The sequence below is a fragment of the Oncorhynchus kisutch genome, linkage group LG6 (assembly GCF_002021735.2).
Source record: "Oncorhynchus kisutch isolate 150728-3 linkage group LG6, Okis_V2, whole genome shotgun sequence".
NCBI classification, from domain to species: domain Eukaryota; kingdom Metazoa; phylum Chordata; class Actinopteri; order Salmoniformes; family Salmonidae; genus Oncorhynchus; species Oncorhynchus kisutch.
This window is the reverse complement of record NC_034179.2, coordinates 6,617,368-6,635,863: the sequence shown is the minus strand read 5'-3', so window position 1 is coordinate 6,635,863 and position 18,496 is coordinate 6,617,368. Positions and strand designations below refer to the sequence as shown.

Below are 18,496 nucleotides of genomic sequence, written 5' to 3'. Positions count from 1 at the left end.
AATAATAGTTAACACTGACTGCCCGTCTGTCCTGGTCACTATATATATATATATATATATATATATATATATATATATATATATATATATATATATATATATATATACTATCATGTTATTATTTTGTAATAGAAAAGTTGGATTAGAAACGGAGTGTGTAATCACTAGGCATGAGGTGTGAGGAGTGTGGTTAGTTCCTGTAAAGCTGGTAGATGGGGCACGGAGAAACAGGAACACAGAACTACATCTCGAGTGCACTAGCTAACTAGCTAGATTTATTGTTAAAGTCTGTCACATGAGATTAGTAGCTAGGAATGTCAAAGGCCCTTGATAACAACCACAGACAGACAGACAATCCTGCCCCGGGACTACAGGAAAATGTGAAGGTGATTTTGGCACACAGACAAACAGGCCAACAGCAGTTATCAAGAGATTAGATTTTCTGCTTTGGCAATATATTTTCCTGACTGATATTACAATATGATAAAGTTGTTACTGTATTTTATGCACATTTAGCTAGACACTGTTATTGTTTAGCTAGACACTGTTATTGTTTAGCTAGACACTGTTATTGTTTAGCTAGACACTGTTATTGTTTAGCTAGACACTGTTATTGTTTAGCTAGACACTGTTATTGTTTAGCTAGACACTGTTATTGTTTAGCTAGACACTGTTATTGTTTAGCTAGACACTGTTATTGTTTAGCTAGACACTGTTATTGTTTAGCTAGACACTGTTATTGTTTAGCTAGACACTGTTATTGTTTAGCTAGACACTGTTATTGTTTAGCTAGACACTGTTGTTGTTTAGCTAGACACTGTTATTGTTTAGCTAGACACTGTTATTGTTTAGCTAGACACTGTTATTGTTTAGCTAGACACTGTTATTGTTTAGCTAGACACTGTTGTTGTTTAGCTAGACACTGTTGTTGTTTAGCTAGACACTGTTGTTGTTTAGCTAGACACTGTTATTGTTTAGCTAGACACTGTTATTGTTTAGCTAGACACTGTTATTGTTTAGCTAGACACTGTTATTGTTTAGCTAGACACTGTTATTGTTTAGCTAGACACTGTTATTGTTTAGCTAGACACTGTTATTGTTTAGCTAGACACTGTTATTGTTTAGCTAGACACTGTTATTGTTTAGCTAGACACTGTTATTGTTTAGCTAGACACTGTTATTGTTTAGCTAGACACTGTTATTGTTTAGCTAGACACTGTTATTGTTTAGCTAGACACTGTTATTGTTTAGCTAGACACTGTTATTGTTTAGCTAGACACTGTTATTGTTTAGCTAGACACTGTTATTGTTTAGCTAGACACTGTTATTGTTTAGCCAGACACTGTAATTGTTTAGCTAGACACTGTTATTGTTTAGCTAGACACTGTTATTGTTTAGCTAGACACTGTTATTGTTTAGCTAGACACTGTTATTGTTTAGCTAGACACTGTTATTGTTTAGCTAGACACTGTTATTGTTTAGCTAGACACTGTTATTGTTTAGCTAGACACTGTTATTGTTTAGCTAGACACTGTTATTGTTTAGCTAGACACTGTTATTGTTTAGCTAGACACTGTTATTGTTTAGCTAGACACTGTTATTGTTTAGCTAGACACTGTTATTGTTTAGCTAGACACTGTTATTGTTTAGCTAGACACTGTTATTGTTTAGCTAGACACTGTTATTGTTTAGCTAGACACTGTTATTGTTTAGCTAGACACTGTTATTGTTTAGCTAGACACTGTTATTGTTTAGCTAGACACTGTTATTGTTTAGCTAGACACTGTTATTGTTTAGCTAGACACTGTTATTGTTTAGCCAGACACTGTTATTGTTTAGCTAGACACTGTTATTGTTTAGCTAGACACTGTTATTGTTTAGCCAGACACTGTTATTGTTTAGCTAGACACTGTTATTGTTTAGCTAGACACTGTTATTGTCTACTGTTATTTGGGCATTCAAATTAATGTGTGGAATAATAATAATTAGTTTCTAAATTTATTCTAAAACAAAAAATACATTAAAAAAAGAGAACTTATATTTAAAATTCACAAACAAATTATAATATATAACTCATATATAAATAACTGGTCACATGTTTTTATTAATATTCTGTAATATTGGTACTGTAATATGGATAGGGCCTTAACAGCCAAGGCAGTAGATTAGATTGGACATACACTTGTAAACAACATTGGGATATAAAGTCCTATAAAGCATAGGCCTCTGGTAGTCCAGACTCTTGTCTCAAATGGCACCCTATTCATACTGTATGACTAGTAATGCACTATATTTATTTGACCTTTTAGTTAACATTTAACTAGGCAAGTCCGTTAAGAACAAATTGTTATTTTACAACGACGGCCTACCCTCCCCCCCCCCCCGGCCAAACCCTAACCCGGACGACGCTGGGCCAATTGTGTGCCGCCCTATGGGACCTCCCGATCACGGCGGGTTGTGATACAGTCCGGGAATTGAACCAGGGTGTCCGTAATGACGGCTCTAGTGCTGAGATGCAGTGCCTTAGACCGCTGCGCCACTCGGGAGTTCTGTAATAGGGAACAGAGTGACATTTGAGACGCAACACAGGACAGGACAGGAGAGACATATAGTCAGGCCCAGCACAGTACACACAGGCCGTGCAAGGCCAGAACTACAGCGCCATTGCAGTGTGGCTGACTGAGCTGCCCCCTCATACATCACTCTGTCATAATGCTGCTGCACTTCTGTGTCTGGCCACCAGAGGGGGTGCTAGAGCACCAATCAGAGTAGGGAGAAGGGGACGTGGGAGGGGCCAAGTCTAACATGCACACTTTTTCTGGTCAGGCGCAGCATCTTCCAGCTTGGTGGATCCTCCCCCATTGGCGGGCTCGGCGGTGGGCTTGTCGACACACTGCTCCATCCTCTTCATGACCAGGTCTAGCAGAGTGATGACCGCCTTGTCCACCTCAGACCCCGTCGCTGCCGACGTCTCAAAGTACGGGATCCTACAGGGGACATACAGAACCCAGATCAGACAGGACACATACAGAACCCACATCAGAGAGGACAAACAGAACCAGATCGGACAGGACCACTCCAGCACCCACATCAGACAGGACATACAGAACCACATCAGACAGGACACATACAGAACCCACATCAGAGAGGACACATACAGAACCCACATCAGACAGGACACATACAGAACCCACATCAGACAGGACATACAGAACCCACATCAGACAGGACATACAGAACCCAGATCAGACAGGACATACAGAACCCACATCAGACAGGACATACAGAACCCACATCAGACAGGACACATACAGAACCCAGATCAGACAGGACATACAGAACCCAGATCAGACAGGACACATACAGAACCCACATCAGACAGGACATACAGAACCCACATCAGACAGGACATACAGAACCCACATCAGACAGGAAATACAGAACCACAGAACCCACATCAGACAGGACCACTCCAGAACCCACACCAGACAGGACCACATCAACACCCACATCAGACAGGACCACATCAACACCCACATCAGACAGGACCACTCCAAAACCCACACCAGACAGGACCACACCAAAACCCATATCAGACAGGACCACATTAACACCCACATCAGACAAGATCACACCAAAACCCACATCAGAGCATTCTACCTGGTCTTACTAGTCGTATCTTATATCTGAAAGTTAAATCGAGGGACCATGTCAAGCACGTTAGGGTATGAGGGACTGAACACGATAGAGGCTGTTGTAATAACAACCAAATGACTCCGGTTGTGTCTTGAGAACAGATCCACCAGGTATTATTTTATGTTAATGAACCACAACCTCTCTGCTAGTACAGCTCTGAATGACATCGCATGCATCCCAAATAGCACCCTATTCCCAATATAGTGCACTACTTTAGACCAGAGCCCTATAGAACCCTATTCCCTATATAGTGCCCTACTTTAGACCAGCGCCCTATGGAACCCTATTCCCTATATAGTGCACTACTTTAGACCAGAGCCCTATGGAACCCTATTCCCTATATAGTGCACTACTTTAGACCAGAGCCCTATGGAACCCTATTCCCTATATAGTGCACTACTTTAGACCAGAGCCCTATGGAACCCTATTCCCTATATAGTGCACTACTTTAGACCAGAGCCCTATAGAACCCTATTCCCTATATAGTGCACTACTTTAGACCAGAGCCCTATGGAACCCTATTCCCTATATAGTGCACTTGTCACGTTCTGACCTTTATTTCCTTTGTTTTGTCATTATTTAGTATGGTCAGGGCGTGAGTTGGGTGGGCAGTCTATGTTTGTTTTTCTATCATTTGGGTATTTCTATGTTTCGGCCTAGTATGGTTCTCAATCAGAGGCAGGTGTCATTAGTTGTCTCTGATTGAGAATCATACTTAGGTAGCCTGGGTTTCACTGTGTGTTTGTGGGTGATTGTTCCTGTCTTTGTGTTTTGCACCAGATAGGGCTGTTGAGGGTTTTCACACGTTTCTTGTTTTGTTGTATCAGTTGTTCATGAGTAAATTTACATATTAAAAGAACCATGGACACTTACCACGCCGCATATTGGTCCTCTGATCCGTTTCGCCTCTCCTCTTCGGAAGAAGAGGAGGAAATCCCTTACAGCACTACTTTAGACCAGAGCCTTATGGAACCCTATTCACTATATAGTGCACTACTTTAGCATGTCTTGGGGGTATGATATAAAATGCTAACCTCCCCTGTAATGGTGAGAGGTTAGCATGTCTTGGGGGTATGATATAAAATCTAACATCCCCTGTTATTGTAATGGTGATGGAGACATATTCTATTCTAATTTACATTAAAAGTGGCTTAAAAAATATACAATACATTATTTACTATTCATTTCTATTTGGCACAAAATAATCTGTAACACAACCAAAACAAACAGCAAATGAATCCAACAAGTTTGTAGATTCACAAGCTTAATGTAGTCATTGAGTGCTATGAATATGGGACCAAATACTAAACTTTTCACTACTTTAATACAGTGAATTTGTCCCCCTAAAATGGAAGGACTATGTACAAAAAGTGCTGTAACTTCTAAACGGTTCATCCGATATGGATGAAAATACCTTCAAATTAAAGCTGACAGTCTGACCTTTAACCTTATAGTTATTGTATCATTTCAAATCCAAAGTGCTGGAATACAGAGGCAAAATAACTAAACACGTGTCACTGTCCCTCTACTTTTGGAGCTCACTGTCTTTGTAGATGACGGGGGGTAGCTCTCTCCTACTCACCCGTACTTGTCGGCTAGTTCCTTAGCCTGCTCCTCCTGCACCTCTCTCTGGTCCGCCAGGTCTGCCTTGTTGCCCACCAACACCATGTCTGGGTTCTCACAGTACGCATTGGCCTGCAGCTGGCCTGAGGACAACATGGAACAGTTAGCATTGGCCTGCAGCTAGCCTGGGGACAACAGTTAGCATTGGCCTGCAACTGGCCTGAGGACAACATGGAACAGTTAGCATTGGCCTGCAGCTAGCCTGGGGACAACAGTTAGCATTGGCCTGCAGCTGGCCTGAGGACAACATGGAACAGTTAGCATTGGCCTGCAATTAGCCTGGGGACAACAGTTAGCATTGGCCTGCAGCTAGCCTGAGGACAACATGGAACAGTTAGCATACTCATTGCATGTGAAGCATTGTGGGAAAAATAACAACTTTAAATCTTAGCTTCTTAAACAGCTCATCTCTATGTTTTCTAAACGTCAAATCCATATCAATCCAAATGGCTAAGTATTTATAGGCGGGAACACGTTCGATTGGAGAATCATCTAATGAGTGAACATGTGGTTCATCTGAATCATCTAATGAGTGAACATGTAGTCCATTTGAATCATCTAATGAGTGAACATGTGGTTCATCTGAATCATCTAATGAATGAACATGTAGTCCATCTGAATCATCTAATGAGTGAACATGTAGTCCATCTGAATCATCTAATGAGTGAACATGTGGTTCATCTGAATCATCTAATGAGTGAACATGTGGTTCATCTGAATCATCTAATGAATGAACATGTGGTCCATCTGAATCATCTAATGAGTGAACATGTAGTCCATCTGAATTATCTAATGAGTGAACATGTGGTCCATCTGAATCATCTAATGAGTGAACATGTGGTCCATCTGAATCATCTAATGAGTGAACATGTAGTCCATCTGAATCATCTAATGAGTGAACATGTGGTCCATCTGAACCATCTAATGAGTGAACATGTGGTCCATCTGAATCATCTAATGAGTGAACATGTGGTCCATCTGAATCATCTAATGAGTGAACATGTGGTCCATCTGAACCATCTAATGAGTGAACATGTGGTCCATCTGAACCATCTAATGAGTGAACATGTGGTCCATCTGAATCATCTAATGAGTGAACATGTGGTCCATCTGAATCATCTAATGAGTGAACATGTAGTCCATCTGAATCATCTAATGAGTGAACATGTGGTCCATCTGAATCATCTAATGAGTGAACATGTGGTTCATCTGAATCATCTAATGAGTGAACATGTAGTCCATCTGAATCATCTAATGAATGAACATGTGGTCCATCTGAATCATCTAATGAGTGAACATGTAGTCCATCTGAATCACCTAATGAGTGAACATGTGGTTCATCTGAATCATCTAATGAGTGAACATGCAGTCCATCTGAAACATTGTTTAGAGAGTTTAAAACCAACATGTATTTGGTTTTAGCCCATATTAAGCACACATTTTATATCAGCAAGAGATTCCTGCATAGCTATAAAACCTAACTGTAGTTTTGACACAGCCAGATCAACAGTCAGACCAACAGTCAGATCAACAGTCAGGGTAACAGTCAGATCAACAGTCAGATCAATAGTCAGATCAACAGTCAGATCAACAGTCAGATCAACAGTCAGGGTAACAGTCAGATCAACAGTCAGATCAATAGTCAGATCAACAGCCAGATCAACAGCCCGGGCAACAGTCAGATCAACAGTCAGATCAACAGCCGGGGCAACAGTCAGATCAACAGTCGGGGCAACAGTCAGATCAACAGTCAGATCAACAGCCGGGGCAACAGTCAGATCAACAGCCAGATCAACAGCCCGGGCAACAGTCAGATCAACAGTCAGATCAACAGCCGGGGCAACAGTCAGATCAACAGTCAGATCAACAGCCGGGGCAACAGTCAGATCAACAGTCGGGGCAACAGTCAGATCAACAGCCGGGGCAACAGTCAGATCATAGATTAAGTTTCTGATTTTTTAACAGATTGACCAATGGGGTTTATATAAATAGTGAAGAGAGCAGGTCCCAAAATGGATCCCTGTGGTACACCTTGATGTACTTCCAGAAATTCATACTTAACCCCATCAATCACGACGGCCTGAGTTCTGTCACTAAGACAATCGTGAAACCAAGAACAGGAGTCAGAACTCAGGCCTATCGAGGACAACTTGTTCAATAAAATGACACGATCAACGGTATCACAATATTTTTGACAGGTCTACAAACAAAGCAGAACATTTTATTTTAGTGTCTAAAGCATTGATAAGATCATTAACAACTAAAGTGGATGCTGTAATAGTAATATGCCCAGGCCTAAACCCTGATTGGATGGTCAGGCCTAAACCCTGATTGGATGGTCAGGCCTAAACCCTGATTGGATGCCCAGACCTAAACCCTGATTGGATGGTCAGGCCTAAACCCTGATTGGATGGTCAGGCCTAAACACTGATTGGTTTACATTCCATCAGTGTGATTAGAATACAGAATGCCACAGCTGAATACTACTACCCTGACATCCTGATGAAGGCAGCTTGCTGTCAAAACTTGGCTAATTAATACAAGTATTGTATCAGAGTAATACAGGGTGAGGATCACTTCTTTTCAAGTCTTTTAGGACCACTGGACCGGGCCTCGCTAATGCTGGACTGAGCCTCGCTAAGGCTGGACTGGGCCTCGGTAACCTCGCTAACTCAAGTATGCGACTCGCTTACTCAAGTATGGGCCTCGTTAACTCTGGACTGGGCCTCGCTAACCTTGCTAACTCAGGTCTGGGCCTCGCTAACTCTGGACTGGGCCTCGCTAACCTCGCTAACTCAGGTCTGGGCCTTGCTAACTCTGGACTGGGCCTCGCTAACTCAGGACTGGGCCTCGCTAAATTAGATCTGGGTCTCGCTAAATTAGGTCTGGGCCTCGCTAAATCTGGACTGGGCCTTGTTAACTCAGGTCTGCATTTTGCTTTCTCCCGAAAATAGTTTACTACTAACCGTTGCCTACTTCCTGTGCCCTCCCTCCAGGCCGAGCTCTAAGGATGATTACAGTATTGATTGATATTGATCCACTGAAGGACCTGTCTGCTCTTCCAATACCTCCTTAATGAATCTGTCTTCCTTTCAAATGCCAGAACATCATTGTCAATAAGAATTTGTTATTAACTGACTGGTTAAATAAAGGTAAGGAGGAAAACGTATTTTTCGAATCAATTGAATAAGCGAATTGACTGAATCCTCAAACCTGTCCTGGCCATGTTCTGTACCATTCAGGTTGAAGCATGCTGGTGTTTAGAAGAGATGTGTCTTGTGCAGCTCAGTTGCTAGAGCCAATGGTCATGGGTTTGATTTCCGCTTGGGCCAATGGTCATGGGTTTGATTTCCGCTGGGGCCAAAATGGTCATGGGTTTGATTTCCGCTGGGGCCACCCATAAGAAAAATGTATCCACCCATAAATTGCCTTGAATAAATGTGTCTGCTAAATGGCGCATATATTATCTCAAGCCTGTGTGTGTGTGTGTATGTGTGTGTGTGTGTGTGTGTGTGTGTGTGTGTGTGTGTGTGTGTGTGTGTGTGTGTGTGTGTGTGTGTGTGTGTGTGTGTGTGTGTGTGTGTGTGTGTGTGTGTGTGTGTGTGTGTGTGCGTGCGTGTGTGCACCTAGACCACAACATACTCATCCAGTTGCGGACGTTGAGAAAGCTCTGCTGGCTGGTGAGGTCAAACATGAGCAGGAAGCCCATGGCATCTCTGAAGAATGCTGTGGTCAGACTCCTGAACCTGGGAGGGGGTGAGAGACAACAACAGATATATACCAATGACGTTCCAATTTAGAACCGGGATGGTGACCGAGGTCTCCAGTTTAAAATACCACTATTTTAACCAGGTTTGTTAGTCAGGGCTGGGGAAACATGGGACACCACTCAGCCGAGCACTGGCTTAGGGAAGGTTTGAGAATGGAGATGGCGACAGTTCAATGGGTTTCTGTACAGCTGATGTAAGAAGGGCTTTATAAATCTATTTGATTTATTTGATTGAGTGATGGCGACATCAGAGTTGTGGTTTCGATTCCCACACGTGTCACGTATACTGACTATATCTCAGTTCATTAATTTAGTGTCTAATACATTACCAAGATTGCCAGCTCTGCAAAGTGATTCAAGGCACAAATTCATTATGATCTTTCAATTTAGAGAATTGCAAATCTCATTCTGGTAGAGAGAAGGCCCGGTCAGAAATGAAATGAGTTGATGTGTGTGTGTGTGTGTGTGTGTGTGTGTGTGTGTGTGTGTGTGTGTGTGTGTGTGTGTGTGTGTGTGTGTGTGTGTGTGTGTGTGTGTGTGTGTGTGTGTGTGTGTGTGTGTGTGTGTGTGTGTGTGTGTGTGTGTGTTCGTGTGTAACATAAACATGACATAATACATACTGATGAGTCATCAAACTATGAGTCAAAGCTTGACAAATGGACTGGCAGCCTTGAATCAAACGCTGCCTCCCAGTGTGTTTATTGTCTCTGATAGCAGAACACTTCTTTCATGCATTCCAAATGACACACTATTCCCTATATAGTGCACTACTTTAGACCAGAGCCCTATGGAACCCTGTTCCCTACATAGTGCACAACTTTAGACCAGAGACCTATGGAACCCTATTCCCTACATAGTGCACTACTTTAGACCAGAGCCCTATGGAACCCTATTCCCTACATTGTGCACTACTTTAGACCAGAGCCCTATGGAACCCTATTCCCTACATAGTGCACTACTGTGTACCAGAGTCCAATAGAACCCTATTCCCTACATAGTGCAGTACTTTAGACCAGAGCCCAGAACCATCAGTTGTCCGAGAGGAGGTTCAAGGAGATAAAATGTTAATTTTGTCAACAAAAATAGTGACAAAAATATTTCTAAAACACCTAATTTTCAGTGACAATTGCCAATAGTTTAACTGACAAAATAAAACTAGAACTAATCGAAAAATATTTTTCATTTCAGTTAACTAAAACGAGACGAGACAAAATTATCTCTGACTAAAATCTGACTAGAAGTGGACTGGACAAGTTTTTTTTTTGAGATATTGAGAGCTTTTCCATGATAAGCACAATTAATATTAGCAGCACTGATGCGCAGCGCTGTTCTGTTCAGCAGTGGACGCCTCACCCTGCACACACAGTCGACATCAGCTGGTGAGCTGCTGGGGAGCAAGCGATGAGTGTGGTTAGACAGGCAGATAGGCTCCGCTCCGGCCCCGATTATACACATCGCGCAGGCGACTCTCTTGCTTCCCCGTAGCGAACCAGTCACCACCAACCTTTCTAGTTTCCTTTGCCTGGTTAAGAATATTTTACTATTAAATCAACAGCGACGGGTTTTTCTCTCTCTTGAGTATAGAAAAATAGGCCGTCTTAGAATTTGTAGTCTTGTTCAAACCCTCCCACTTTCCTCACTGCATTTCATAGCCAGGTTCTGTAACCAACGTAGCCAAGTCTCACTCTTTTCCTCCGAGAAAACGGCTTGAAACATTACCGTTCAAAAGATATGACCCAGAAGACCAGCGCTACGTTTTTTTTCTTTCTATCGTGCATTGGCGAGCCGCATTTTACATTCATCAAGCATATCGCTGGTTCTTCTAAAACTAGACTACTTACAAACCAGAAGGTTAACCATTTGTTTAGGCTACAACTTTGTTACCTCATTAGCCAGCTATAACTAACAACCTGGGGCGTGTTCAGCAGGACGCAATGTTTTTGGAACGTTCAGATAAGGAATAACGTCATCTCTATTCATGGCATTTCTAGTTGCAACGTTTGAGAACATTTTGCAATCAAACGTGGCCCTTGTATCACTACCAGTAGTCTATATGCAAACATTTGGTGGAACAGAAAGAAAGGAAAAGGGACTGCATACAATTTGACTAAATCCCTTTTGTCTCTACACTATCTGACTGGGTAAATAACCCCTTTATATCTGACTGGGTAAATAACTCCTCTATATCTGACTGGGTAAATAACTCCTATATATCTGACTGGGTAAATAACTCCTCTATATCTGACTGGGTAAATAACCCCTCTGACTGGGTTAATAACTCCTCTATATCTGACTGGGTAAATAACCCCTCTGACTGGGTAAATAACCCCTCTATATCTGACTGGGTAAATAACTCCTCTATATCTGACTGGGTAAATAACCCCTCTGACTGGGTTAATAACCCCTCTATATCTGACTGGGTTAATAACTCCTCTATATCTGACTGGGTAAATAACCCCTCTATATCTGACTGGGTAAATAACTCCTCTATATCTGACTGGGTAAATAACTCCTCTATATCTGACTGGGTAAATAACTCCTCTATATCTGACTGGGTAAATAACACCTCTGACTGGGTAAATAACTCCTCTATATCTGACTGGGTAAATAACTCCTCTATATCTGACTGGGTTAATAACTCCTCTTTATCTGACTGGGTAAATAACCCCTCTATATCTGACTGGGTAAATAACTCCTCTATATTTGACTGGGTAAATAACCCCTCTATATCTGACGGGTAAATAACTCCTCTATATCTGACTGGGTTAATAACACCTCTATATCTGACTGGGTAAATAACTCCTCTATATCTGACTGGGTAAATAACACCTCTATATCTGACTGGGTAAATAACCCGACTATATCTGACTGGGTAAATAACTCCTCTATATCTGACTGGGTTAATAACTCCTCTATATCTGACTGGGTAAATAACTCCTCTATATCTGACTGGGTAAATAACTCCTCTATATCTGACTGGGTAAATAACCCCACTATATCTGACTGGGTAAATAACTCCTCTATATCTGACTGGGTAAATAACACCTCTATATCTGACTGGGTAAATAACCCCACTATATCTGACTGGGTAAATAACTCCTCTATATCTGACTGGGTAAATAACACCTCTATATCTGACTGGGTAAATAACACCTCTATATCTGACTGGGTAAATAACCCGACTATATCTGACTGGGTAAATAACTCCTCTATATCTGACTGGGTAAATAACACCTCTATATCTGACTGGGTAAATAACACCTCTATATCTGACTGGGTAAATAACACCTCTATATCTGACTGGGTAAATAACTCCTCTATATCTGACTGGGTTAATAACTCCTCTATATCTGACTGGGTAAATAACACCTCTATATCTGACTGGGTAAATAACTCCTCTATATCTGACTGGGTAAATAACACCTCTATATCTGACTGGGTAAATAACCCCTCTATATCTGACTGGGTAAATAACTCCTCTATATCTGACTGGGTAAATAACCCCTCTGACTGGGTAAATAACTCCTCTATATCTGACTGGGTAAATAACTCCTTTATATCTGACTGGGTAAATAACTCCTCTATATCTGACTGGGTAAATAACCCCTCTATATCTGACTGGGTAAATAACTCCTCTATATCTGACTGGGTAAATAACCCCTCTGACTGGGTAAATAACTCCTCTATATCTGACTGGGTAAATAACTCCTTTATATCTGACTGGGTAAATAACTCCTCTATATCTGACTGGGTAAATAACTCCTATATATCTGACTGGGTTAATAACTCCTCTATATCTGACTGGGTAAATAACCCCTCTGACTGGGTTAATAACTCCTCTATATCTGACTGGGTAAATAACTCCTCTATATCTGACTGGGTAAATAACTCCTCTATATCTGACTGGGTTAATAACTCCTCTATATCTGACTGGGTAAATAACTCCTCTATATCTGACTGGGTTAATAACTCCTCTTTATCTGACTGGGTTAATAACAAAAGTTGTTAAGATGCTGTGTAGACGCCTCATTGTTAAGGCTTGTTAAGACTTGTTAAGACTTGTTATGGCTTGTTAAGGCTTGTTAAGGCTTGTTAAGACTTGTTAAGGCTTGTTAAGGCTTGTTAAGGCTTGTTAAGGCCTTGCAGAACTACAAGCGTCATTCTCACAAGGTAAGTGGGGAGTGATACCGTTGTGAGACCTTGAGATATACAGTAGTTAAACAAAACATCAAGCTACAAAACTGTATGGCAGCAGTGGTTTCATCAATGATTTCATGTTAAGCGAAGCTTAGGTAAGATAGGGTGGTCGTAGGAATACCCTATCTTTATAATGCATTATAGGCACTTTGTAACATTTTATGAGCTACATGTAAATGCATTAGGATGCAGTTCCAGTACCTCTCTGTTAAGGCCTTGCAGAACTACAAGCGTCATTCTCACAAGGTAAGTGGGGAGTGATACCGTTGTGAGACCTTGAGATATACAGTAGTTAAACAAAACATCAAGCTACAAAACTGTATGGCAGCAGTGGTTTCATCAATGATTTCATGTTAAGCGAAGCTTAGGTAAGATAGGGTGGTCGTAGGAATACCCTATCTTTATAATGCATTATAGGCACTTTGTAACATTTTATGAGCTACATGTAAATGCATGTAAATGCATTAGGATGCAGTTCCAGTACCTCTCCTGTCCAGCTGTATCCCAGAGCTGGAGGTGAACTTTAAAGGTCTTCCCTGTGGTTCCATTGGGGCCCGACGCTGTGTACACCTGAAACACACACGGGCACATACAGGGTGAGAAGCACACACCCAACACACACACACACAGTGTGAGAAACACACACAGTGTGAGGAACACACACCCCAACACACACACAGTGTGAGGAACACACACCCCAACACACACACACAGAGTGAGGAACACACACCCCAACACACACAGTGTCAGAAACACACACAGTGTGAGGAACACACACCGACACACACAGTGTGAGGAACACACACCAACACACACAGGGTCAGAAACACACACCCCAACACACACACAGGGTGAGGAACACACACCCAACACACAGTGTGAGAAACACACACAGACACACACAGTGTGAGGAACACACACCAACACACACAGTGTGAGAAGCACACAGCGACAAGGGTGAGGAACACACAGGGTGAGGAACACACACCGACAAGGGTGAGGAACACACACCGACACACACAGTGTGAGAAACACACCCGACACACAAATCGACAGATCTATGGGAGAATAGGAACATGGAAGAATAGGAGCATGGGAGAATAGGAACATGGGAGAATAGGTACATGGGAGAATAGGAGCATGGGAGAATAGGAGCATGGGAGAATAGGAACATGGGAGAATAGGTACATGGGAGAATAGGAGCATGGGAGAATAGGAGCATGGGAGAATAGGGACATGGGAAGATAGGGACATGGGAGAATAGGTACATGGGAGAATAGGAACATGGGAGAATAGGGACATGGGAGAATAGGTACATGGGAGAATAGGGACATGGGAGAATAGGAACATGGGAGAATAGGGACATGGGAGAATAGGTACATGGGAGAATAGGGACATGGGAGGATAGGTACATGGGAGAATAGGTACATGGGAGAATAGGTACATGGGAGGATAGGTACATGGGAGGATAGGTACATAGGAGGATAGGGACATGGGAGAATAGGTACATGGGAGGATAGGTACATGGGAGGATAGGTACATGGGAGGATAGGGACATGGGAGGATAGGGACATGGGAGAATAGGAACAATAGGTACATTTCAATATTGTTGTAATTGTCATTATTGCAAAAATAGCAATAAATATCAGCAGATTAATCCGAATCTGCTTTTTTAATTCTCCAATAATTGGTATCGGTATCGGCGTTGAAAAATCATAATCGGTCGACCTCTAGTTAGAACCCATATGCTGTGGTCTGTGTCTGTCTGCAGGAGATGCATCGATGAGCTATCATCAAGCCATCACTGAGGTACTGTATGCAAAAGCAGCGTCATTATCCACTTTGCTTCTGCATCACAGGATACGTCTCATTGATGGTCCTACTGGTTGATGTATACCAGATTACGTCTCATTGATGGTCCTACTGGTTGATGTATACCAGATTACGTCTCATTGATGGTCCTACTGGTTGATGTATACCAGATTACGTCTCATTGATGGTCCTACTGGTTGATGTATACCAGATTACGTCTCATTGATGGTCCTACTGGTTGATGTATACCAGATTACGTCTCATTGATTGTCCTACTGGTTGATCTACCCTTCCCCTCCTCTCAGAGGTTAATCTTCTCCCATTAATTCAACTATACAGCTACACTTCCTCTCCTCTCCCCTGACCATCTCTAAACAGCCCAGTACCTCAGTTTAACACGGATTAATCTAAGAGAAAGCGACTGGCTGCAAACCGATTCTCCACGCTCCACCCTCCCTGCCCTAAAACAGCAACCTCTCGTTTTGAAAAAGGCATAGATATGTCAGAAACATGTATTATACTGTCGAAATTGACTATAAAGTGTACATAGGATAATTCTGGTCATGAAGTCAGTCTTGTCCAAAAATGAGATTTGTGAGAAAGGAAAAAATATTATGCAATGTAATGAAGAGTACCATAACGTAATGAAGAGTACCGTAATGTAATGAAGAGTACCATAATGTAATGAAGAGTACCATAATGTAATGAAGAGTACCATAATGTAATGAAGAGTACTGTAACAGAATGAAGAGTACCATAATGAAGAGTATCGTAACGTAATGAAGAGTACCGTAACGTAATGAAGAGTACCATAATGTAATGAAGAGTACCATAATGTAATGAAGAGTACCATAATGTAATGAAGAGTACTGTAACAGAATGAAGAGTACCATAATGAAGAGTACCGTAACGTAATGAAGAGTACCGTAATGTAATGAAGAGTACTGTAACAGAATGAAGAGTACCATAATGAAGAGTACCATAATGTAATGAAGAGTACCATAATGTAATGAAGAGTACTGTAACAGAATGAAGAGTACCATAATGAAGAGTATCGTAACGTAATGAAGAGTACCGTAACGTAATGAAGAGTACCATAATGTAATGAAGAGTACCATAATGTAATGAAGAGTACTGTAACAGAATGAAGAGTACCATAATGAAGAGTACCGTAACGTAATGAAGAGTACCGTAACGTAATGAAGAGTACCGTAATGTAATGAAGAGTACCATAATGTAATGAAGAGCACCGTAATGAAGAGTACAGTAATGTAATGAAGAGCACCATAATGAAGAGTACCATAATGTAATGAAGAGCACCGTAATGAAGAGTACTGTAACATAATGAAGAGTACCGTAACATAATGAAGAGTACCGTAATGAAGAGTACCATAACATAATGAAGAGTACCGTAATGAAGAGTACCGTAATGTAATGAAGAGTACCGTAATGAAGAGTACCGTAACATAATGAAGAGTACCGTAATGAAGAGTACCGTAACGTAATGAAGAGTACCATAATGTAATGAAGAGCACCGTAATGAAGAGTACCGTAATGTAATGAAGAGCACCGTAATGAAGAATACCGTAATGTAATGAAGAGTACCGTAACGTAATGAAGAGTACCGTAATGAAGAGTACCGTAATGTAATGAAGAGTACTGTAATGAAGAGTACCGTAACGTAATGAAGAGTACCGTAATGTAATGAAGAGTACTGTAACAGAATGAAGAGTACCATAATGAAGAGTACCATAATGTAATGAAGAGTACCATAATGTAATGAAGAGTACTGTAACAGAATGAAGAGTACCATAATGAAGAGTATCGTAACGTAATGAAGAGTACCGTAACGTAATGAAGAGTACCATAATGTAATGAAGAGTACCATAATGTAATGAAGAGTACTGTAACAGAATGAAGAGTACCATAATGAAGAGTACCGTAACGTAATGAAGAGTACCGTAACGTAATGAAGAGTACCGTAATGTAATGAAGAGTACCATAATGTAATGAAGAGCACCGTAATGAAGAGTACAGTAATGTAATGAAGAGCACCATAATGAAGAGTACCATAATGTAATGAAGAGCACCGTAATGAAGAGTACTGTAACATAATGAAGAGTACCGTAACATAATGAAGAGTACCGTAATGAAGAGTACCATAACATAATGAAGAGTACCGTAATGAAGAGTACCGTAATGTAATGAAGAGTACCGTAATGAAGAGTACCGTAACATAATGAAGAGTACCGTAATGAAGAGTACCGTAACGTAATGAAGAGTACCATAATGTAATGAAGAGCACCGTAATGAAGAGTACCGTAATGTAATGAAGAGCACCGTAATGAAGAATACCGTAATGTAATGAAGAGTACCGTAACGTAATGAAGAGTACCGTAATGAAGAGTACCGTAATGTAATGAAGAGTACTGTAATGAAGAGTACCGTAATGTAATGAAGAGTACCGTAAGGTAATGAAGAGTACCGTAATGTAATGAAGAGTACCGTAATGAAGAGTACCGTAATGTAATGAAGAGTACCGTAATGTAATGAAGAGTACCATAACGTAATGAAGAGTACCGTAATGAAGAGTACCGTAATGAAGAGTACCGTAATGAAGAGTACCGTAATGTAATGAAGAGTACCATAATGTAATGAAGAGTACTGTAATGAAGAGTACCGTAATGTAATGAAGGGTACCGTAACATAATGAAGAGTACCGTAATGTAATGAAGAGTACCGTAACAGAATGAAGAGTACCGTAACATAATGAAGAGTACCGTAATGTAATGAAGAGTACCGTAATGAAGAGTACCGTAATGTAATGAAGAGTACCGTAATGAAGAGTACCGTAACATAATGAAGAGTACCGTAACGTAATGAAGAGTACCGTAACGTAATGAAGAGCACCGTAATGAAGAGTACCATAATGTAATGAAGAGCACCGTAATGAAGAGTACAAGTAATGTAATGAAGAGCACCATAATGAAGAGTACCATAATGTAATGAAGAGCACCGTAATGAAGAGTACTGTAACATAATGAAGAGTACCGTAACATAATGAAGAGTACCGTAATGAAGAGTACCATAACATAATGAAGAGTACCGTAATGAAGAGTACCGTAATGTAATGAAGAGTACCGTAATGAAGAGTACCGTAACATAATGAAGAGTACCGTAATGAAGAGTACCGTAACGTAATGAAGAGTACCATCATGTAATGAAGAGCACCGTAATGAAGAGTACCGTAATGTAATGAAGAGCACCGTAATGAAGAGTACCGTAATGTAATGAAGAGTACCGTAACGTAATGAAGAGTACCGTAATGAAGAGTACCGTAATGTAATGAAGAGTACTGTAATGAAGAGTACCGTAATGTAATGAAGAGTACCGTAAGGT

The 18,496-nt window shown here is 41.1% G+C and overlaps 1 protein-coding gene across 4 annotated transcripts in view; it reads right to left on the bottom strand.

The window, feature by feature from the left end:
• Positions 1–248: 248 nt before the first annotated feature.
• The window catches only part of LOC109879709 (ras-related protein Rab-27B-like), a 98,131-nt gene continuing 79,883 nt past the window's right edge, over positions 249–18,496 (bottom strand). For all 4 annotated transcript variants that reach the window (XM_031826050.1, XM_031826053.1, XM_031826051.1 and 1 more), the window contains 4 exons: positions 13,770–13,855; positions 8,962–9,065; positions 5,279–5,402; positions 249–2,987 (listed from right to left, as the gene is read on the bottom strand). In XM_031826050.1, the coding sequence (XP_031681910.1) occupies positions 2,801–2,987; positions 5,279–5,402; positions 8,962–9,065; positions 13,770–13,855 (501 nt within the window). In that variant the 3' untranslated portion in view covers positions 249–2,800. The remainder of the gene's footprint in view (positions 2,988–5,278; positions 5,403–8,961; positions 9,066–13,769; positions 13,856–18,496) is intronic.